A 25,882-nucleotide genomic window follows, 5' to 3' on the forward strand; every position below is an offset into this window, starting at 1 on the left:
GAATTCAGATTGCTAAACTTACTTATTATATTGTGATATAAACAGTTACACCAATTTAAGAATTACACAACTGAAATGAAAAACATTCCATGCCTATTTAAGAATTACATTAGATAAATAATCTTCAGAAAGGCGGGCCCGAAATACATACCGTATTTTGTACTTTATGAGTTAGAAACAAGAATACAGCTCAGCCAAATATTCGATTAAGATTTTAGACTAGGTATCATTTTCTTAATTAATGTGTTCATTTTTTTAAAGTTACTAAATGTGATTATTTAATGAATGGGTTTTAGTTGCTGAGGTATTGTTTGGCGTTCGACGGGATAGATTTAGAAACGCGATATCCATGGTTTAATGTGGAGAATTTATTGTTTTATAATTACAATCTCTTTGATCGTAAACCGCCTTCAGGCTGCGAACAACGCGTATTTAATGTTACATTTTATAATTTGAAGCAAGAATATTGTGGACTGATTTCAAATAAATATGACTTGATTTTCATCACTAGATAGTGTCAGTTTTTAGTGATTAATTCACCTAGTTCGCGGAACTATCAATAGTGGTTTCTATATGATCAAATATGTGGTGTTCTTTAGTGTTATACTGCACAAGAGTTCCAATTGCTTGGACCATGGGACTATGGCATAGCAACTCCGAGACTGAAGTAAGTGGAGAGGGGAAGAAGGAAGTTGGGAAGAAGCTGGCGTAATCAACGTAGGTCGTAGACTATATAATAATCAGGAACATAAATCTCTGATATGAAAGCAGAGTACAAAAGGCGTGAACGCACTTTATAGAATTGTATTCTATTCTAACGACAGTTCCTTTAAATGTATTTTATATTATTGTACCAGAACCAATACGAAACACCAAACATCATACCTCGGTATTTAGATCTCGTCACTCAACATACTAAATCCGTTTTAAGTTTAAGCAACATTTTGAATCTCAACCGTGGTTTTTCACCAGCTAAGGGTATTTCTCACTTTGAGTGGAGTACAATAGTGTGATTTATAAAAATACTTAAAAAAAATAATTATTTAATATTGTCATATTTAATTTGCAAAACTACATTTTAAATTTAAGTTTTCATTTCAAATATTCAATAATATTTGTATTAAATTTACAAAAAAAAACATTTCTGAACAATAGCTGTTTCACCTTAGAAGGCGATCAAGTGTAATAGTAATTACACAGCAAAACTTTTTAACAAGTAAAATGTTTTTTTGTAAAATGAATTATTGAATATATAAAAGAAAAACTTATGATATTGTGATTTGAATCTTAACTAGAGAGAAAAATATGTGTGAGGAAGTTATATACCTATCTACTTGGTGGGCGCATGATTTTTCGGTTCCTCGTTTCCTTCAAAGCTGTAGTGCTTTGTAAATTCAATATTTACCTGTAAAAAAATGAGACAGGACACCAATTTATTATGTTTTAGAAAGAAAAGTAAAATTCTTTGGCACTCTGGGTACCTTATACATTAGAATATAAAACGAAAACAGAGCTTTCTGCAAAAGCCTTCAAAATGAGGCAATTCTCTCCAAAGCTCGAGCTGAAATTCCCTTTATATATTGTTGATAATTAATATTTTAAATAACGAGTTTTTTTTTTGAATTACAAAACGAAGAACCGTAATAACATGCACATTGCTTACGTATTATGTAACATCCTTTCAGAATGTCTTTTTAATTATACATTCGAAGTTCTGCTAATATAATTTCTACTGCTTATTACATTCTCACAGTGTGTTAATGCCATGGCTCCATCTGAGGAGGTTCATTAAAACCCCGGCGAGTAAAACATGTGATTTGATTTGGACCAAAACATCCGGGAGGAGGGGCGGATTCGCACAACTCCAATACGTGGAATATATCCAGCTAATTTACGAACAAAAAAACACCATGGAACTGGTTTCTTGGGTCACTGGGGAAGCCATTGCACGAAATAAGGAACAGTTCGTATTATTATTGGTGAGTCAAAAACCTCCCGGCGTTTGTTTTTAGTTTTATAGTCTGAACTCTCTTGCTCGATCTCTTAGAAATAAGAATTAAAAAGCATGGTTAACGCTATGTCGCGGAGTGCGAGACGCATAACCGTTCCAATGGGATGTATCTCGCAACAAGACATATTCGACTGGTGAGGGTTAAAAATGTGTCGCAAATATTTTTAATTAGTTGTAAGAGTGTATATAATTTTTATCCGACAACATCTATCAACAATTTTGTGTAACTAAGTTTTATTTTTCAATAAATAAACTGTATTATATGCACCGTTGTTATAGTTTGATCTATTGTCATCGCTATATACTGTGTATATTTGTGTTATATTATTGATTTGAATTGGGTAAGACGCACTGTATGAGTAATCTTAAGAACTTGACCTTAAGTTTGTTATAGTAATGCACACTTGAAGCGAAATAACACAAAATTGAGCCATTTAAATGTTATGTTATTGTTATTATTACATGACATTTGTAAGGATACATGGGATGTGTTACAATATCGGATCGATAGGCGTAACTACCGATGATTTTATACCAATTTCCCGATCACGGTCTCACTGTTCATATTCAGACCAACGATGATAACGTCACAAATCAGAATTCAACAAAAGCTGGCAACACTCTTTGAATCGATATTCTTAAACGTCAGATAGCTACATAAACGCTGAAAGTTAAAAATACTAATCAATTGAAAATATCGAATTGAAACATTAACTTTAATATAAATTGGCAGTCTGTTTGTACTTTTGACACAAAAATGGAGTTAATTAGTTCATGAGGACATTAGTAATAACTTTTTCTTTCTCGATGCTGGAATAGAATCAATTGATAAATTATCTAAGTATGTGGATCGTGTATACGATTTCCATCAGTTCTAAAAGCTTAGTTAGTTCACCCCCAGCCAGTTAATAAGCCAGTTATTTTGCAAAACGAACGAAATTATCCACGAATTTATGCATATTGACAGCTTATCCAACCTCTTGGAAGCCGCGCTAAAAGTTGCGACTTTTGTCTGCCGACTGTCTGAAACATATTCTGACCGGTTCCATGATAACTCAACACAGTGACTATTCAACACACCTTTAAAAAGTGATATAAAGTCATTAAATACGATGAAAAAAAAATATTTAAACCTAACCTAACCTAACCTAACCTACTTAATCAGTTAATAAAATTTTGTTTCATCACTTTCCATGACTTTATATAACTTTTTAAAGATGTGATGAATTTTCATTTTGATGATTTATCCGGTCACCATTCTGACCGTGCTCGCAAATATCGGTATCTGACCATAAATGACAGATTTGATCATTATAGTATTGGTATAGGACTTTTATGATAGTCCGTGCTAGTAATTTAATATGAATACATATACATTGGCTAATCATGGCTGATATAAAGATTGCCTCGATAGTTCAATGGTTTACAGCAATTTAAAGCCTTTGAATTGAAGTGTTTGGTTTGAAGTGGTTGGTTCCTGAAAAATGTTTTTCCTTTGTTATATAATTACAAGATCTTAGATTCAATAAGATCTAACATAGTTTTCATAATGTTGTACTAATGGGTAACTAATGATCATATAAATGTGCAATTCCCAAAAACGAGGTTAATTTTTTTATTTCTTATATTATAAAAAAATTTAATGAACTGTTCCAGATTACATTCAAAATTCATTTATTGTCAAACTGAATCATTTTGTGCAAAATAGTCCACTGAGATTAATGAAATCTTCACAAAAAATCATGTAATTTAAGTAATAGCTGTGGTCATATTAAACGACTTATATTTGTTTATTTTTTACTTTGCAGGCCTTGAGTGGATTTCTAATGATGATGACGCAGAACGGAAAACTCCTTTATATTTCGGATAATGCAGCCGAGTACCTTGGACACTCTATGGTAAGCACTTTTATACAACTTTCAATAGGCAATAACAGGTATATTTAAATATTATTTATGTGTGTTATAAGCACGATTAAGTGAATAAAATAATACTTCAGTCGGGTTGTGTCAAAAATCAAAATAAAATATGTGAGTGTATAAATATGAATTAAGCAAATAGTATGTTGATATACAAAGTTTTGTGGCGATTTATCCTCTCTACATGTGGAACAGCTGATGGTTCGTTAACTATAATTTCCACAAACCACAATTTATATCCCGTTTAATACGTGTTTTCTTTTCTAATCGAGCAGCCTTTTCGCGTTACTAAAAATTATTGTTCAATCAAGGTTCCTTAGTATGTATTATTTTAATAATCATACTACGGTTTCAGGCTACAATTCTGTTATAAATAGATTTCACACCACTGGTAACTCGTATGTTATGTTAACTGATGTTTTTAATATGCCTTTGTCGAAATATAAATCTGTACTCATTAAAAATTTTGGCAGTGCTTATATTAATTAATAAGATCTTGGCATAACATGTTTTTTTTGTTTTTGTTTCCTCTTTATATATTTTAATAATTTCCTCTTATTGCGAATTATTTTATAATTATACTATATTATTTTATCTTTTTAACTTATTTAATCTTATAATTTATCCCTTTTTCCATATTTTACTATGACTGTCAATAACTTTCATGTATATAAATGTCACTTGTGCCGATAATTCCAAATAAATTAATAAATTATTGACATATATTTCGATGGCTGTAATTAAATAATTAATTCAATTGCTACATCTAGAATCTAGACTAAGGACGGGTTGTTTCGGAGTATTTGAACAATTCATCAAATTTCAACGTTCATTTTCAAGTTCTGTGAAAGATTTTTTCAAGTTCTGTTTTTATTTCAGCTTTGTCAAGCAACTAGCCTATAATGATATAATAACAGAACTTGAATTAGACTTTCACAGATCCCAGAAATGAACGTTGAAATTTGATGAATTGTTCAAATACCAAGAAACAACCCTTCCTAAGCTTCACAGCGCACCAAGCCGCTCACAAATAATAGCAAATCCAAAATTAAGCATTCAAAAGGCAAAATAAAGTGTTTGATAGAATTATTGTCACTAAAATAGTATATTCGGACCTTATTATCAAAGAATTTTAACAATATTGCTCAGTTTTAAGATAGCTACGTTAATAATACAAGTATATTCCATGCGCCCAGCAATTACTTGCGCATTGATAAAACAGAAAAAAATTATTAAAAGCACTTACCATAATTAATTTTCTATATTATTTAATTGTATGCCTTACATTACATACCACACCAGATGTAACCTGTTCTTAAGTAGGTGACAGGAATGTATAGTAAAAATATTATTGGCAGATTTAGGAAATGGAATGTTATTAGTGGAGAATATTTAATAATATTTGTCGTGTGTAAAAGAAAAACAAAAAATTTTATACATGTGTTTCAAAATACAACGATTAGGTAATATAAAAATAAATAAAATGAATTATTATCGCATATTTTGAAGAAAGATACCTACTAATATTTCGCACTTTCCAAAAGGTTTGCGGCGATCCACGGAGAGCGGCTCGCGATTACATAGTTTGTATTAAAAGAGTTAACATAACCAAAGCAAATAGAAGTATAGCACCCATAACAAGAAATAAATTAAAGTAACTTGGCTATTCAGATATAGTAACTAACCGTGCCGGAAGCCAATTTAAGTGGTGCAATTTAAAGCAATGCACTGCAAAAAAAACGTCTCCAAAATGTATTATTTAATTTACACGACTAAACCATCAGAACAATAATCAATGGTTACTACAAAGTAGCTTCACTACATACCACGTCAGCTCAAAGACAATTTTTCTTCCTAGCTCCTAAAATCTTTAACCTTATCCCTGAAAACCTAAAAACCGTGAGTCAACCCCATTCCTTTAAAAAACAAATTACGAAATGGATCCTTAAACACGGAATACATTATAACTACAATACCCATTCATTCTACACTCTATCAATTTAATCGCCTTTCAGGAAAGACATCATATATATAAATATATATTTTTTTTTTAAATTTCTTTATTTAATATTAAATTTACAGTTATATGTTATCACATTACATTTAGTTTGTTTTCTTTTTATTACAGTACATCGTGATTCACCTTTTTTTAGAGCAAATGCTCGTGTTAAAAAGGCGGAGAAACGCGTGTAAATAATAATTTAACATAGTTTTTCAGAGAGTGTAAAGATAGTGAAAAGAATTTTTATTTTTTAATATATAAAAATAAAAATTTTATATATAACAAAATTATATCAAATAGAAAAGAGAAAATGATGTAAAAGAAGGAAAGAGATAAGAATAAGAAAAAAGAGAAAAGGATTTCAATATAATAATAATTGAGAGATTATATTGTATTTTTAAGTATAAACGATTTATTGTATAATCCTTATTCCCTAACTTAGCGGTATAGTATGTAAATAATTAATTAGTGTGATCTATTTACATGCTAAATTTCAAATCCAATTTTTTTATGTTCTTGTAATTCTCTAACTTCTCCATCCTTTTCTTGCAACCCAAACTAGCTATTCATCATTTTTCTTATTTTTTTCTTTTTTATATTAAAGTAATGTATAGATTCTATGTCCGCAAACTGTAAAATTCACCCGCCATAACACAGGGTCATCCCTAGCATGGAGGGTGAAATATCACAAAAAACCACATGTACTCCCTAAATCATGTATCAATAAAATTAATAAATTTATGTTGGAAAAGTAAAATTTAAAAACAATTTTGAATCTTTTTCTTAAGAACTTAATTTTCCACATTACACAATAAAACCTTATTCTTAAAGGGGTTCTTAAATAGGAGATTTTGCATTATACGCAGTTTTTATGGGCCTGATCATAGACATATGAATATTAGTAGACCTGCCCTAAGTGATTAAAAGCGTATTATCCCCACTCCCCATACCGGTTCCATTGGAGCCGGCTGTGCTCGCGTATGGCCTCAAGTGAAATTTGAAAACGTGACGTCATCATTCTTGTGCGAACTATGGTCGAGGCATCATCGGTTCATTTTACGAAATAACACGGCAAAATGTTGACTTGTACTATGAAAACTTGTAAAAATAGATGTGAAAAAGAGAATAAACCCAATTGTCGTATTACATTCCATATATAAGAATTATTTTACTTTATTTTAAGCATATTCACATCGTATAATATGAATCAGTTGTTACTATCACATCGAGAAACGTCTGGACGCGAAACACAAAGCTGGTTGGTTGCTGGGAAGTAAATTATGAACATTTATAAAAGTGTCTTAGCTAAATACTTAAACGAAATATTCGACTCTGAAAATAGAACCGAATTTTTTTGCCGAATTTGGACTTCGCAAATTTGTCCATAACGTGGCGAGTAATTTGCGCTCCCATGTAAAAATGTCTATTCATTCAAAAGCAGATTTTACTTTTAAGAAGTAAATGGTGATATTATAATGCGAGATGCCTATTTACTGTCAGATTGATTTATTGACGAATCACAGTCAGCTTCACTCCCTTCGTTCTTCAACAGTTGATTTTACCTCTCGCCATTATCTTCTCGTCTATTAATTCCTATGTCTGTGGGCCTGATACTTTGTTTCTGCCTAGATGTGTTCTGCTTGCATTATTTAATAAAATCATCTGTAATATTTCTAAGCGACCAAATTTTCAAACCAAAAACATATCACAGTACAAACATATTTTGATCTACTCCTGTCAAAATTAGACATTTAAACTAATTACAGTGAATTATCACACATAAATATTATCGAATATAAACAAGCAGCACTTATTTACTAACATAACAGTATTTAGCATTGGAAGAACTTGTGTACTGTGTCAACAAAAGCAAAAATAAATCATCGACTCCCAACAGTGATAAGCAGTGAATAGTGAATTTTTAAACGTTTCACAATGGATGTGCAAAATTTCATCTCCAAAGCAGAAATAGCTGTCAATGCCTTAAATAAAGTACTTTTTGATCCGGCCAACAAATTTAACAAGGATCAAATCTCTAAAATTTCACCAATTGCATGTGAAATTTTAAGTGCCATAAGTACCATGTCTTCAGCTGTAGCATCCAAAACTGCTAGTTTAGAAGGTGAACTGCATACAAGGATATTAGAGCAAATCCTTCGCAAAACAACTTTAATATTTGCGAGGCAATTTCGGAAATGAATGAACAACAAGTGCGATCTAAAAATATTATTATTTGCAATGTGCCCGAAAGCATTAAAGCGACAGAAGCTGGCAGGATCTCGGATGACCAGGCAGCTGTCACCAGTATAATCGGTGTAATCGACAATTCAGCAAATGAAAATATTTCTAAATTTTATAGGGTTGGAAAATTATTAAATGACAAGCCTAGACCAATAAAAATAGAACTACAAAATTCAACACAATCCAGAAATATTCTAAGCAAACGAAGTCTTCTCAAGAACAATGTCAGAATTTACCCCGACTCAACAGCGGCGCAACAAAAATTTCTGAGCGATCTGAGGGTTCAGCTGGAAAAAAGGAAAAAAAAATGGTGAAGATGTCACCATAAAATACATTAACTCCACCCCCCGAATCGTGCCGAATCGACCAAAAAACTAGGAAGTTACAAAAATATTCAAGAAATCCCACCTAACCTAACCAGAACTATAAAAATCTATTATCAAAACATCCGCGGACTGCGATCAAAACTCGATGACCTACAAGCAACTCTACCTTCTCATCATCATGACATCATTATACTTACGGAAACCTGGCTAAACTCGGAAATCAAATCGACTGAACTTGGTCTTACTAACTACAAAGTATTTCGTTGCGACAGAAACGTCAGATCAAGTTTGTCAGCAAGAAAATTAACCACGAAACACAATAACATCGAACATATTTTTGTGCAAATAACGACTCCTCTCGAGAAAATTATATTTGGAACTGCCTATCTACCCACCACTTTCTGACCCTCAGTCATATAGAAACCACTGTCATGACATCGAAACAATTTCATCAAAATATCCTCACTCAAAAATTGTTATTCTTGGGGATTATAACTTACCAAACTTAATATGGAAAGCAAATAACTGTGGTCTCATCATAAACGAAAGTGAAAACGATCGTGCACGTGAAATTTTGGACATGGTAAACTTTCTAAACTTTCATCAACATAATTTTATATATAACAGTAACAATCGCTTATTAGACTTAGCTTTATCAAACTATCCTGAAATGTCTGTTGAACTCTCAAATGATCCACTTCTACTTATAGATAATCATCATCCTCCCCTATACATTAAATTAAATATGACATGTGATAATGAAAGGAAACCTTCACAAAGCGTCCTAAACTTTAAACCAGCCAACTTCGACTCAATTAACTCCCATTTCTCAAATACAGACTGGTCTTTTTTATCCGATGAAAGCGTTTATGAATCGTTAGATAAACTTTATTTATATTTTTCTAATACTATTGAATCTTATGTACCTTTTTACACACCAAGAAGCTATACCTACCCGGTTTGGTTTTCATCAGAGCTTACAGCCTCTCTTCAGCAAAAAAAGAGTCAACACAAAAAATTCAAACAAAGTAAATCCATAAATGATTATATAATCTTTAGCGAAACTAGGAAAAAATGTAAAGATCTTTCCAAACAATGTTACAAAATGCACATAACCTCTATCGAGGACACTGTCTTTAAATCCAAAAACCTTTGGAAATTTCTTTAAAAAATGAACAATGAAAACACAGACTACCCGCCAATATGAATAGAATCAGTGCAAACAATACACAGGATATTGTAAACCTTTTTTCGGACTTCTTCAAAAATGTATATGATGAAGACACTCCAGATGATAAAATACCCGAATACAAATTTAATATGACCACAAACTTAACAAACTGCCAAATCACACAAAAGTGTTGCGAACAAAAATTACTTTCCTTAGACACTGACAAATCCGCTGGCCCAGACAACATTCCACCAATATTCCTCAAAACATGCTCTAATACATTATCTAAACCACTTACATTACTGTTTAACCGTCTCTTGTCCCTTGGACATTTTCCTGACCGCTGGAAATCTAGCTTCATTACACCGATCTACAAAAAAGGAGACGATACTGACATAGCTAATTATTGCCCCATTTGTATACATTCAGTACTGCCAAAGCTTTTTGAATCATTGGTCCTTGATGAAATCTATCCCAAATTAATAAAATTAATTAATCAAAAACAGCACGGTTTTATCAAAGGAAGATCCACCGCAACTAACTTAACGGTATTTCAAAACTTCATTACACAATCATTTGCAGAAAATAAACAAGTCGACTGTATATATACAGACTTTTCGAAGGCATTCGACAATGTATCCCATAAACTACTAATCCAAAAACTATTTGCTCTAGGAATAAGGGATAACATGCTAAAATGGTTTAGTAGCTATTTGTCAAATCGTAAACTGTTCGTTAAAATAAAATCTTGGATGTCGAAAGCTTTCCGGGCTACCAGTGGCCTACCGCAAGGTAGTCACCTTGGCCCGGTTTTGTTCCTCATTTTCATCAATGATATAACCAATTGCTTCAACGATGTCGAGGTATTGCTCTTTGCAGATGACGTCAAACTATACGAGAAAATAACTGATATAAATCATTGCCATATACTACAGTCAAATATTAGTAAGTTTAGAGATTGGTGCGTTCAAAATAATTTATTTTTAAATGTAGTAAAGTGCAAAACCTTGACTTTCTTCAAAAACAAAAATCCTGTTTTATTCGAATATTCCATCAATAACATAGCTTTAGAAAGAGTCACGGAAATGAGAGATCTTGGAATTATTTTGGACGAAAAACTAAGTTTCACCAATCATATCCATCAAATTGTGAACAAAGGTATGAAAACACTAGGCTTCGTATTAAGAACAACTAAAAACTTTAATTCTTTGCAAGCCATTAAACTATTATACGTATCTATTATCTATATCTATATTATATGCAAGTCTCCCTAAATGTCAAATCAACAAATTACAATCCGTTTTCAACGCCGCGGCAAGGCTTATCACCGGAGTATCTAAATACTCCCACATTTCAGAGCATCTCAAAAATCTGCACTGGCTCAAATGTCCTGAAAGAATCCAGTTCAAGGTATGCTGGATGGTATTTAAGTCACTTAACGGAATGGCTCCAGCTTATTTATCAGAATTGTGTATTCCAGAAGATTCCAACTCCCGACAGTCAACCCTTAGGTCAGCAACGTCATCAGCTATCGGAAGGTTGAAGGAACCAAAGCGCACACCAGATACTAAGTTCGGTGAGCGTGCTTTTGCCGTGTCAGGACCTAAAGCCTGGAATGGACTGCCACATGATTTGAGAATGATCGCAGACTCGACAGAATTTAGGTCTAAACTTAAAACGCACCTTTTCAGACAGTCGTATCCATAATTTCAGAAACCTCCACTTTCACAGTTGACGGCAATTTAAATTTAAATTAACAAAATGTAAAAAATACTAAAAATAAAATAAAATAAATAAAAATAATAATTAAAAATAAATAAATAAAAATGATAACAACTAACAATTTGTAGGCTTTTAAGACAGTTAAAATACATTTAAATTAAAATAAAAACTATAGCAGACTTAAGATCATGCGACGACCAGTGTTTTTTGATATAGTGTCCTCTGCGTGCAGTTCTATCTTTTATAAGCATAAACTTTTTAATATAAGTGTGTTTGTTGGAAGTGACTTGCCAGGTAAGTATGTTTTGGTATCATTTCTAAATAACAAATGTAGATCCTAGGAAATAAATTGTACAGCGCCCTTGAGGTGATTTTTCACAAAAACGGCGCTCTACAAATTATCCAATTATTATTATTATTATTATTATTACTCTAGTAAGAAGTCTAATTGAATATAGTAGTTTGGTCTCCATCTTATACAATTCACATTAACAACATTGAGCGAATACAAAGAAAATTTCTACGTTTTATAAATTTTAAATGAAATATCCCTGTCGAAGACTTAAAATACAATTTCTTATTAAATACTCTAAAAATACATACATTAGAAGATAGACGTAAAATAAACGATTTAACGTTCTTATTCAAAATACTTAACTCTAAATTCGACTGTTGTGAACTCCTGCAACTTATAAACATACATACACCCACAGTAACAACACGACAAAATACAATATTCTACAGCAGCACACATAAGCGTAACTACATTGCCCACTCTCCGATACAACGACTTCACACCATGGGAAATCATTACTTGGGTGATGTTGACATATTCAATACCAACTTGGCAAGTTTTGTGGATCATTTAAAACATTTATTTCAACAATACTCCTAAACACATCATGTAAACCAACAAATAGCTGTAATTTTCTGTTTTTGTTTCTTGTGTTTGTATAACTTGTTACATAGCTTTTATCAAATGTAATTTTATTCTTATTTTTTATGTTTGAAAGTATTTGTCAAATTAAAATTATACTACCAACCATGTAAAAGCCCTCTGGGCGTTAAATAAATAAATAAAATAAAATAAAAATATGATTTTGGATTACTTCGCAGAGTAAGTTTTATAAAAAAGATTATAGAACTTAACACACCTTTTTAGGATTTTAAATCTATGACCTAGTCAAATCTCTTACCGCTCTGTGGTAATATTTCTACGAACATTTAATTTTCAATGAAATTGTTATTAAAAATGCCATTAGAACAAAAGCGCCGCCGAAAGATTTATTTTTGTAATCGGCCATTAGCCTAACCCACTGCATCACTCAGTAAAAAAACTCGGTTCAGTGTGAATTAATTAATGTATTTAAGTAAGCATGACTTAAGACGTCGTTTGGGGTTCAAAAGTGCCAAGTTCATACACATGTTATGAAAGATTTCTGCTGAAATAAATGCTCGTAAACTGTAGTTAATACTTTCGTGTAATTTGACGAATTGTCACTAATGTACCATGAGGATTCATTAAATAACATAAAATACTAATTTCGTAATTTCTAAATTAAAAATAATGGTACACCAACCAAATGATTTCGTAATAATTGTGAATAATGCCAGAGGATATACAATAAACATTAAAGCTCTACAAAACTAAATATTGCTAAAATAAGTTTTAAGCAAAGAAATAACTACTTACAAAATACCAAATATATATGTATTACCAAACGGCAGAACATATGTTCTAGCACAGCGTAGCATGACAAGAGGAATCGTGCTTTTAGGAGGGTATGGTATGTGTACCGCCGCAACGCAAACCGTTTATTGGATAACCAACACTTTTACTGTAGGTTCGCCTAAGTAGTTCGCTACGTTTGACGACTTAGCAAGGGTGCCCGGGTTCATCAGGTGTATTCAGGTCTTGGCGGCGGAAGGATCTCTCAAGCTGGACTCTCTCGACCCATCGTCTTGCACCGCAGTGGGGGGGATGGATTCGTACGTCCGTTACTCCTGATCACACTAAAACACTCACCATTCATACTTTTTTCGTTCGCAGAACTTTTCTCCTTCCTTTCCTTAAAAAGACCCTCTACACAGCATCCACAAATATATCATATACTGATGAAATATATTTACCTCGAGAACCTTCAATGTGGGATATTTTTTTTTAAATACAGAATTTTTGAACAGTGAAAATTTATATTTTCTCTTTAATTTACTTAAGTATTTTTTATTCACCTATCTTCCCAAATGTTAAAGGTGTTCCAATAAGAAATCTTGTGTGGTAAATAAATGATGAATCCGTCACCCAAATATATATTTTTTTAAATGTATACATTATATTAGACAAAATAAAAATATAAGCATGTCAATTGCTTTGGACTCTTCGATATAAAACTTATGTTGATGTTTAACTTTACGATTCTGAACAGGAAAACAGATTTTTTCTAATATACATAAACCGTTTTATTAACGTCTACTTATATATTATGGTTATGTTTTTAGAGACTTATATTTACATAAAGCATTATATTATGAGAACCAATCGATTTACCTGCATAATAACAATATTATTACACCAATTTAAATGTAAATTATGAGGTTAGCCGTAACATTTGGGCAATTTGGTGCGAGCCGATCCGGTTTTCTGCATATTTTAGGATTTTTTACCTCGCGAGTGTAAAGAGAATGATTGAATATGAACGTTTGGTAAATAAACCCCAGGCGACAATTTGATAAAGATTAAGATCACTGTGGAGATAAAGGGACGGACCCCCGGGAGATGAAAGATGAGAGAAATAGAGATCAGTCTCTAAACGGTGGGGCGTTGGTCCAATTTGAATATTTTTAACATTACCAGCCACGCCTTGCTTTTTATTAATAAGATAAGATTATTACTGGGAATTGATTTCGTAATAAAAAAATATGTTCTTTATAATTGTTACTAGTAGAACTATTAGTTTTTTTAGCAAGAACCAGAAACAAGTTTCATGGACAATATATTATCTCTAAGAAATAAATAATAATTTATCATAGACGATAAATCCATATAATAACGCTGCGTTGATTTTGCAACCTCGTAGTACCGACATAACTGTAATAACTTCAAATTATTATTATTATTTTTTAATATTATATTAGTAGCTCTGATACACTGCTTTAACATGTGACAGCCATTTCGCCTTTCGATGGCATTATAAAACTCAGGCATGACCTAATTCAGGGAGTGTAATTCATTGATTTATTATTCTTTATATTTAGTCGTGTAATTTATTGAAAACTAGCGCAAACCCGTAGAAATCAAGGGACAATCTGAATTCTTTACACATCAGTTCCATTTTTTTGAAAATAGGGATAAAAATAATGTTTATTAATCTTGTGGCTCGCCATAAATGACAATTTAAATAAATACCTTTACCTGACCTCTTTATTTTAATTACACTCAACCGGTTTCAGAAGTACCCTTCCTACATCAGGAGAATATTAAAACGTTTTAATATTCTTAGAATTAAGTGGTCAAATACTAATTTAGATGTTTATATTGTAAAATAATTTTAGTTTAAAAAAACTCCCACTTTTATATTCAATCAACAAATTAATTTAAGTGAATAATACTGTTTTGTAATGTATTTACGTGTGATATGAAAATTTAATTTTCTTTCATCTAGAATAAAAGCTTTAAAAAAAAATACTGCACATGGTTTTCCATTGTGCATTTATCAATGACCTAAAAAATACTGCACATGGTTTACCATTGTGCATTTATCAATGACCTAAAAAATACTGCACATGGTTTACCATTGTGCATTTATCAATGACCTAAAAAATACTGCACATGGTTTACCATTGTGCATTTATCAATGACCTAAAAAATACTGCACGTGGTTTACCATTGTGCATTTATCAATGACCTAAAAAATACTGCACATGGTTTACCATTGTGCATTTATCAATGACCTAAAAATACTGCACGTGGTTTACCATTGTGCATTTATCAATGACCTAAAAAATACTCCACATGGTTTACCATTGTGCATTTATCAATGACCTAAAAAATACTGCACATGGTTTACCATTGTGCATTTATCAATGACCTAAAAAATACTCCACATGGTTTACCATTGTGCATTTATCAATGACCTAAAAAATACTGCACATGGTTTACCATTGTGCATTTATCAATGACCTAAAAAATACTCCACATGGTTTACCATTGTGCATTTATCAATGACCTAAAAAATACTCCACATGGTTTACCATTGTGCATTTATCAATGACCTAAAAAATACTGCACATGGTTTACCATTGTGCATTTATCAATGACCTAAAAAATACTGAACATGGTTTTAACATTTTGCATTTATCAATGACCTAAAAATACTGCATATGGTTTACCATTGTGCATTTATCAATGACCTAAAAAATACTGCACATGGTTTACCATTGTGCATTTATCAATGACCTAAAAAATACTGCACATGGTTTACCATTGTGCATTTATCAATGATCTAAAAAAAACAAAAAGCATGTAGGTAATAGGTATCCACCTGTATTTTAGTTATATTAAATATTAATGATTTGATATGTGAAATGATCGTAGCATTTTTGAAAGCCTTCTCAGAATGTCTGAGATTGGAGCACTTTTATATAAATTCTAAACGAATGCATGCTTAGAGCACACTCCTAATGCATAGGTATATACGGACAATGGCATTATGAGATTTTTTGTGTTTGTCTTTATAGACGAGCATTCATATAAACTGAGCTCTTCTCTACAGGGTCACTAGAAGCTGTCTTATGTTTTTTTTTGTTTATTACAGAATTAGATATGTTCATATGAAACAGATTCAATTTGATGTGAAATTATAATATAAAATAAAACAATAACTTTTTTACCATATTTATTTTTTACTAGCTGTCCCCAAACCACGAGTTGCTGTGCAGATAGAGAAAAATGGCGAAATAGAAAAATATTTTGCTATTAGGTCCAATAGATGGCGCGGTTATTCAAAAGGGATGTTTTTACCTGTCACAGGTGGTCACACATATATAAATATATATAATTTATTTATTTGTAATTTAGGAATATAGATACTTAATGCCAAATTAATGGTTGCTGTTTAGTATTGAAACAGTTTGGAATAATACCTACCATTTTTACCATCATATACTATCATACCTAGTATCGATTTCCTTCCTTAAAAACAGCCTTACCCACATTGGGAAGAAGAGGATGATTTTTTTTTCACTGTAAATGCAAAAATAAAAAAAATTCGTTACAAACGATAATGTCAATACTAATTCGTTTATAGACTCTTATACTACGCATACACAGTTTCTTAGGTAACCAATTTGAAGAAGAAGTAGATTTTTTTTAATAGCACAGTTTGATAATGACTTCAGTGGGCGAAACTTGTAAATAATAAATAGAATATTAATATTACTGAATACATAAAAACTTTTTTTTAAATGTAATAAAGTTCTACAAATTAAACTTGATACTAAAATAGCACCGAAGAGATGTTTATTACACTGTATAATTATTTTCTAATCTTTTATAAAACAATGTTTTATTATGTGTTTTAAAGGTATCTACTTGTACCGTGATAAATATTTTTTATATAGTGGATCTGTCACTATATGAGAGATTGTAACTCATTAAACTCGGCTTTGTTTTGAATTTAAGTGTCCTTTTAAAAATTGGAACTGGTGTGTAAAGAATTCATACTATTCCTTGATTTTCCACAGTAGTGCCCAAGTTATTAATAAATACAACGCAAAAAATGAGTGCAATTATTCATTTTTATGTGCAGTTTCAATTTAAAAAATACATACATAAATAATGAACATATATATAATGAAGTTATGCCTGTTAGTTCGATCATCTCCAGAAAAGTTCCCACAAAAAAACTCAACACATAAACACGCTACAAGGTTTACAGAAAACTTATTAATCCCAAAAGCAAACAAAACTATATTTCAAAAAGGACCACACTACGTGGCCATTAAAGTATTTAACAACCTTGCACGTAGCATCAAACAAATAACCGACATACTCAAATTTAAATTATCACTGAAAAAATTTCTTTTAAACAAATGTCACTACACCTTTAATGAATACCTTACATAAATTAAATACCACTGTTTTTGTTATTTTTTATTTATATACATTTGTTAACATGTAATTGTATATGGGTTATGTAAAATAATGTTTATTTGTTGAGTTAGCTGGAAGAAATAGGATGTAACCTATAAGCTATACGCTTTGTACTCTGTATTTTTGTGCAATAAATGTTTTTTGATTTTTTTTAATCTGATTTCAATATCTTCAAACGGTTCGTGATTTTCTGAACCCCTTATACCTACGAACATTGAGTCATTCTAGCGCATTAAGCCTTGATGGTGTACGAGAGAAAAAAAACTACTCTTCCGACCTGTGGTCTCCTGTGCTTCTCTGTGAGCTACCGAAGTAATGTTGGCCCAGCGTCATCCCATAGTTTAATACTGGTCCAGAATCAAGCATGACGATGGTCTTTTACATCAAAGAAAACATTAATCATAATTTTCTAAACTCTAAACAGTACATACAACAGTAGCGGCAGACGTCTACTTAAGTGATTTTTTCCTAATGGACTCAACGCTTTGACGACCAGACTCGCCGCTTTTTTGGTAAGCCTAAAATTGTTTTTCTGAAACCACTCACCACAAAAAACAGAAAACAATTGCAAGCAGCATTTTTGTTCACTACATTATTGTTGTATGATCTTATTTTTAACGGGAGGTTGCTGCCATTTTTCAGAATGTTATTTGTTTGTTTTTTTTTTAAATTCAGAAGTGGTAATTTTAAACAATCTTGTCTGACTGTTTTCAGACTAGATAAAGGCGGTATGTGTTATGGAATGTATGAGTTATTGCTAGATACATATATTTTCATACACACAATAACCACTCAATCGATTGGTGTCATACATGGAACTAGGATTCAATCATACTCTTTGGTGTCATATATGTGCATTTACCATATTATTGATTTAATATCATTTCTCAAAATACTATTATGGAAACATATAAAACTGCTTACTGAGGTTCAAAGCCAATAAATTCACCTATATTTCAGCATTTATCCCATATTTTTAGGTTATACAAATTTGGCACATTATGGTAAGCGATCGCTAAAACGTTTTTGCAAACTTGGCATTATATAAGTGGATAACACGTGTTATATTCACTAACTGATGATGGGATATCATGGCTGAAGTTATTCCTATTTCAACGATATTATTTGTTTTATTGCAAACAATAATTCAACAAAATTTTCGTGAGTATCTATTTTCTTTTAGGCAGCAAGACTACTACATACATAATGAACATGAATTTACGATCTAAAAATCATTTGGTTACGTTCTAAATTTAAGACAATTTTTTTATATAATATGGTGACCTCAAAGTAATTTTTTGTAGTATAGTTAAGCATCGTATTCGCGTAGGTAATGTAGTTTAGGTTATTTGTCTTATTATGGTTATAGTTTATATTTGAATTTACGTTACCGTTACATGTTTCACTAATAATATATAATTTCAGTTTTACATTACAGCACGCTTTAAAAACTTTTTGTGTAATTTTCGGTAGTTCGATATATTCTGTTCGTATAATCTATGTCATTTACCATATCTATAGCCCAGCTGGGCGTTAACCCGAATAATAATACAAAATATACATTTTTAAACGGTGTTCCATTTACTTGTGTTAGAAGTACCTACCCACTAAGTTTCATTTCGTCATTTTTAGTTTTACTAAATGACTTTTGAAGCTCATACGTACGCATCAATTTAATATTTATTAATTGAAGAAAAATGTAATATTTATAATTTAAACGAAACATAAAAAAAAATAAAAAAACAGTCAGTAAAAAGGTAACTGACTCAACTGGGAATTGAACCCAGATTCTTTGTATCATCTAGAATCTAGACAACACTCTCCCAATCAAGCTATTGAGACCCAATTATGTATATTCGGTCATTTTTTAACGGTCACATATTTCAAAATTAATAAGTACAAACATAGAAATTTTAGTAAATTTTATACATAAGTAGTTTGGTAGTCAATTAATTAGAGATTTTACAAATAATTGAATTATGAGATCGTTAAAAATGACTTTGAAAAACTGTGTCTCAGTAGCTCAACAATTAGTAGAGCATCTATGTGTCTTTTTCTGTTTCTTTGAGATTTGTTGACATTATCTTCTTCTTAAATAATATTTTTTGCCAAGCTTTTGTATCAGCAATTCAGATTTTGGTAAACTTGTAAAGCACAGAAAACGATCTTAAAGGTAATACTCAAAAAACATAGACTGACTGATACAGACCAAATATTCAACAGCTGTGACCTACTAGATATACGCCAATTATACGTTAAAACACTACTAAACTACATTTTTGACAAAAAAAAAAAATTTCAACATACACAAAATAGCACTGACAGACCAGTTAGACAAGCGTACAAAGAAAACATAAAAACTCCGACAGTAAATTCAAGCTTTGGACAAAGACACTACCAATACCATGCTATAAAAGCTTTCAACAGTTTAAAACTTGAAATTAAAATTGAGGAAAGTAAAAATAAATTCACACACAAAATTACAAAATGGATTAAAGAACAAAAAAGACAATATTACCAAAATGTCATAGCATAAAATAAAAATAAAACCTACACGTAACGCACAAAACCAACATAAACACACATCACTCACAAACACACAAGATTATTTTCATTGTATTATTTTTTAATTTTAAATGTATTATTATGTATTTCGTATTTTTAATTTTAAATTTATTATTTTCTTTTCAAATTTATTATCTTCTCTTTAAATGTAATACCTATGTAGATTAGATTTTCATATTATAAAATGAAGGCCTCAGCACGGGCAAGCCACCCAGTGAGGCCTACATTACTGGAAAACATAAATTGTAACAAAATAATGTACCAAATAAAAAAATAAAAAATAAAAATAAAAAAGACTCTTCAAAAACATAACACTTGATTTCAACTTAAATATCTAATGGAGATAACTTTATAAGTCGAAGATTTAAGTAAAAGTGCATAAAATAGATTTTCAGGGTTTATTTTGGGATTTTTTAAGAATTAATGCATATTTCTTTACCTTCAAACTTTACTTTGATTGATAAAAATGGAACTTTAATGCATATTTTACCATCTCCATCCACAATCATAGTTATTTTTTGTAGAAATTAACTCGAAACCAAGTGTTATATATACTTTTTTTTACGTACTAAGCGTGCCACGGAATTCAACAAGTTTAATCAGATTTTATAATTGGATAATTTAAATTTCAAGATTTATACTACTCTAACATTAGAAGCGTTAGCTTGTGGATTTATGCATATCGACTGTGGCTTGGTTAAACCCTTCAAGCCACAAAATTAAAATTTTACAGAAGACGGATAGAAGATTAATATCTACAAATTCATAAAACTAATCATGAAGTTTATATGAAAGTGTTTTATTATTATTTTTTTATCTAAAGCGTTACATTGTATTTATAATCATGAGAGATTTGAAGGTTTAGTAATTTCATATACGGTTTACTGGAAATAACTTTAAAATTTTGTCCTTATAAATGAAGTTTTTAGTAGATATTGAAAATGCCATAATTAACAAAATTTACTTAACCGTGTTGTATTTAGAAAACTACTGAAAAGTAACATTCCCAAAAAATGTGGTTTGAAGGCTTTTAGTAAAACACAGTCGAAATGTTTAATTTCGTTCAAATAAATTAAGTCGAGATATTTTTTGTTGAATTGAATTCAAATGTTCTTGACGGTGTTCTTTAAAAAATAACTAATAATGGTAAAAAAATTAACATGGGATAAATCCGATATAAAAACGTCCTCATTGTGTCGAGCATCTAATGTGTTATCATTTTGACAATAGACAAAGCCTCTTATTCCCTTTGTCCGAGTAATTGTCTCCACTGGATAGACGTTAGACGAACAGCCACATTTAGTAACTACCGCCAGCCACTTCATGGATGGTGTTAGTGCTCTTAAACCTTGGAAATTCCATCTTTTTTACTAAGGTATATAATTATCTTATTTTTTAGACGTAATTAGATTATGAATTGAAAGCCGGTCAATGATGACAGGGAAAAATTAGAATTATGCACACACATGTATACAGCACTTATAACTGATTTTCTGTTTTTTTAATTAATTAGTTTGTGTAAATGAATATCAAACAAATTATCAAGCTCGATAATATGTGTGAGGAGGTCAATTAACGAGTTTTGGTGTACATGCACTATTGTTGCATTGATGAAGAGCTGTGCAGCTGACGAAGAGGTCGAGTTCAACAAAGAGCGATGGAGTTTAGACCAGATTCTATGACATAATATTGAGTTTAAAAGGAGAAATCTCGTCAACGGTAGTGGCGGAATGGGGCGTAATTTTAGCTCATGTTATTCAGCAGTTAAACAGTTGATTTTATTCGGTTAATATGTACAGTATGTACACTCTATGTAATCGACGTTTTATTATTTCTCTACGCCCCAAAAATGTTTACGCGTTAGCCAACCGGCTTTTGACGTCAGCATAATAAGTCATTTTGCCAAAAGAGAAGAAAGGGAGGAATTCAATGCAAACACTTCTTGCTTCATTAACCTTCCGACATACTATTCTATTATTTCAACAATTTGATTCACTCGATCGTTCCATGTCAGCCTAGGTTATCTCCGACGTCTTCTTCAGTCCACTTATACAGCAGACACTCCTTTTTCCTTCCATCCAGTAATTATATCCAATCCATGTATGATTGCATTATTTATATAGCGCCTTTTATTAAGAAAATCACCCAATTGATCTAACTTATCAATTAGACCTTTGACTTACAACTAATAACTTACAGCTAAGATGTATTTATAATAGTGACTTACAACTAAGACTTATAGATAGCAACTAAGTACTGTAAGTAAGTATATATACTCGTATAAATAAAACTAGTGACTTACAACTTAAACTTGTAACTAGGGACTTAAACTAATAGAAATTTATGACCAAGTGGGTATTAATATATAATACTATAATAAGACTTATTATTTGCATTAGGTTTTATATAATATTGTTTCCTTTCACATATTAACGCCAAAGGATATAATTTGATACAGCACTCAGTCAACCTACGTCCTTATTCTGCCAGTTCTATATTATACACCACGTTTTTTAAGCAAACTTCCGTGCCTTGGCCTAAAAGCACTTATAATTAACGCAAACCATAAATTATAATTTAAAATACAAGTTTTTAGATAATCAAACGCGGATTAACTTGCATTAATTAACATTGAAATAACAAAAAATTGCGTGCATATCTTTATGCACCGGACTTGCATTACCTTCTTAAATATGCAGTTAACATGCACGCTGACAGTACATTAATCTCTCCAACTTACATTAATAAAAAACCTTTGACATTTATCCATTGAATGAATAATAAATGACTAGATAATGGTAAAGGCAGCAACGTAAATAAAATTAAAAACTGACATATCTCAAACGCTGAAAAAAGATAGAAAATAATTAAGTGCATGGATTTTTTTATATCTAATTAGCTGAAAATTGAATACCCATTGATGAAGAGAATAATGGATGTATGGCAAGAAGATTATTTATTAAATTAAGTATTGAAAGATTAAAAAAAGGTTATAGTACCCATAATAATATAATAAGTGATTTGAACTAATTAACACGGGTATTTCTGGCGGTGTGTTTTTTAGTTACTTCTGTATCACAATGTATTTATACGTAGAATAATCATCTTGATTGAGAATGAATTCATGATTATGAAATCATTTAAGTTGCTTCTGTTGGATGTGAAGTTTAGTTATGGTTTCATATTAAGGCCACGGCCAACGGTTTATGCGGAATATATGTGCTTTTATTATTTCAATCCAATTGAACATTAAGCTATTCATGAAGGTTTTCTTAATTATAAATTTTATATAATATCTTTTTTTAAATATAAAGCGACCTTACTGGCAGAGTGGTAAGCTACATGGCTGTGGTTAAAGAGGTCACAGTTTAATTTACCTGCTTATCAAATTAACTCAATCAATTAACCATCGATATATTTATATAGGCTATACACACATGAATATTCCGTAAATCCACGGGAACAAATATTGCTTACAACGCATTTTTTGCCGCCAGCCCGCAATAAAAGATACTTAAATTAGTATAAGATATGTACTCAACTTGCAACTTCCTACACAATTCTGAACATCTACGTTTGCAAAATACATTTTTTATGGAACTGGTTGCAATCCTCCTAATTATGCAGGTGTATTTTTTCCATATTATTTTATATCATAAATATTATTTGTGTTGAAATGAGTTTAAATTACTTTCTAAATTAGTTTAAGTCTTTTCATAAAATTAAAAATACTTTCCACAAAACAATTAATGTACTCCTAGCATGGAGGACATTACACATTCTCTTGAATAATTCAAACAAGTCAATAAAAAAATTAGCAGCATATTCAATAGTGATATTAGTCTTTCTGAATTTTTGTTTTTTATATATCAGCATTCGGGAAGTAATGCTTGTAGGAAACAATATTTCACCCATATTTATATATGTACCACGAACTCCCATTCCAGAAACTTAATACCACAATCAGCCCTTAAATTACCACAGAGCCTTCAACCTTCAAAGGTTTCAGTCCTATATTTTGTGATATCGTTAAGGCCCCAGGGCGATCTGCAATCTGTCCACCCTCGCCCCCGCCCCCACCCTTGCCACCGCCCCCCAGTCAAATCCCGCCCTGCGCAGAACTGGCATAAGTGACCCTCCCACGCGTATTCAGACATAATAATATACTCACGTAAGCGATGCTTGAATTCAATTCGCGGTGCATATTTGCGAAGATAATCTTTTAAAAATGCTCCAGTATACAAAAATTCTGATACTGCAAGTAAGAATCACGAAACATGAGATATGGTATCTAATGGAGAAATGATACGCCTGTTAATGTAGTGCATTTACAGTGCCTACATTTTTAAAAAGTGTATCAGTCCGCATTGAATTTCTGATACAAGCTCTGGCAGAAGATGTAAGACCGAAAGCATTGGAAACAAATACAATATTGGATTAAATCACCGATACAACATTGTATCTGTATACCTTTCTTGAAAGAATTGAGTTTGTATATTTAATGTAGGACTAACTAATTCATTAAACAGCAAAACAAACACCAGTTAACTACCTTTAATCCCTTATTATTAAGTATATGTACCTACCTATTAAAGCTGATACATCCACATTTTGACTGCCCTAAAACAGGAAATACTCGTAGTTGTCAAAATATATTATAAATGTATAAATATTTATATCATCCTGTACTAAATAAATTAAATAAATATCTTGCATCATATAAGGATTGTTTACTATTGCAATTTTCAATTAAAATTGTGCAAAGCGTTAAAATTCATTATAAAGAAATTTTAATTAACTTTCATGTTCCATTTTCATTTGAAAACTGCAAACACAAAAAGTCATGTACCTGCCTTGTAGATTATCTTGTCACTATACAAATCATGTTCGTTTATTTATAAAATTAAGATACAAAAAATGACAATATTTTTTCCTGTCCAGTATTAACAAAAGGCTTCAGTTGATGAACATTTAAAGTTGCTTCAATTAAGTTTAATTAACTTCAAATACAAAAGGTTGCCTTCTTTATAAAAACCACGAACAAAGCGTTCATAATTCACCGGACAATTTTAATTAGTGTAAATTCAATTACAGTTTTATGAAGGTTTTCTAAATGTCGTTCTTTGCACAAAAAATGTCGTAATTATTTATGAAATTTAATTTAGCATGAATTAAGTGGTGACCGGATAAATTTTCAAAACGGTAATTCATCACATCTTTAAAAAGTTATATAAAGTCATGGAAAGTGATGAAACAAAAACTTTATTAACTGGGTTAAGTAAGTTAGGTTAGGTTAGGTTTAATTTTTTTTCGTCGTTTCTGATGATTTTATATCACTCTTTAAAGGTATGTTGAATTGTCACTGTGTTGAGTTATCATGGAACCGAATTAAGAAAGTGTCTTATATCAAAATCCGTCAAACTAAGAAAACAGAATTTGAAGTTTTACATTTTTATTTTGTGGACATATTATATTTCTGTATGCATACCTACATGATGAACCTCGACACAAGTTAATCCTAGTGAGGTTAAAACTTAAAATTTAATTAATTAATTTACTATTTGAAGAAACAATAAAAAAATGGGTCTTACTAATAAACGTGTTTTTAATTTTATAAACAAACATTGATTTATATCCATTAAAGTAATGTATAATGGATATATATCAATAAAAATGTGAATGGTTGTTTATCACTTGTTTGAGTTGGATGAATTGAATTGAAAACATTTTTACTAGGGAGGGAGGATAATTAGTAAATAATACATTTAGCCTGA

The 25,882-nt window shown here is 31.0% G+C and overlaps 1 protein-coding gene across 1 annotated transcript in view; it reads left to right on the top strand.

The window, feature by feature from the left end:
* Positions 1–25,882, top strand: part of LOC149417704 (PAS domain-containing protein cky-1-like) — a 207,912-nt gene that overhangs the window by 103,446 nt on the left and 78,584 nt on the right. The window contains exon 4 of the mRNA XM_089640144.1: positions 3,820–3,909. Within this exon, the coding sequence (XP_089496270.1) occupies positions 3,820–3,909 (90 nt within the window). The remainder of the gene's footprint in view (positions 1–3,819; positions 3,910–25,882) is intronic.

This window comes from Hesperophylax consimilis, chromosome 15, assembly GCF_061612785.1.
Source record: "Hesperophylax consimilis isolate HC1 chromosome 15, BYU_Hcon_1.0, whole genome shotgun sequence".
NCBI lineage: Eukaryota > Metazoa > Arthropoda > Insecta > Trichoptera > Limnephilidae > Hesperophylax > Hesperophylax consimilis.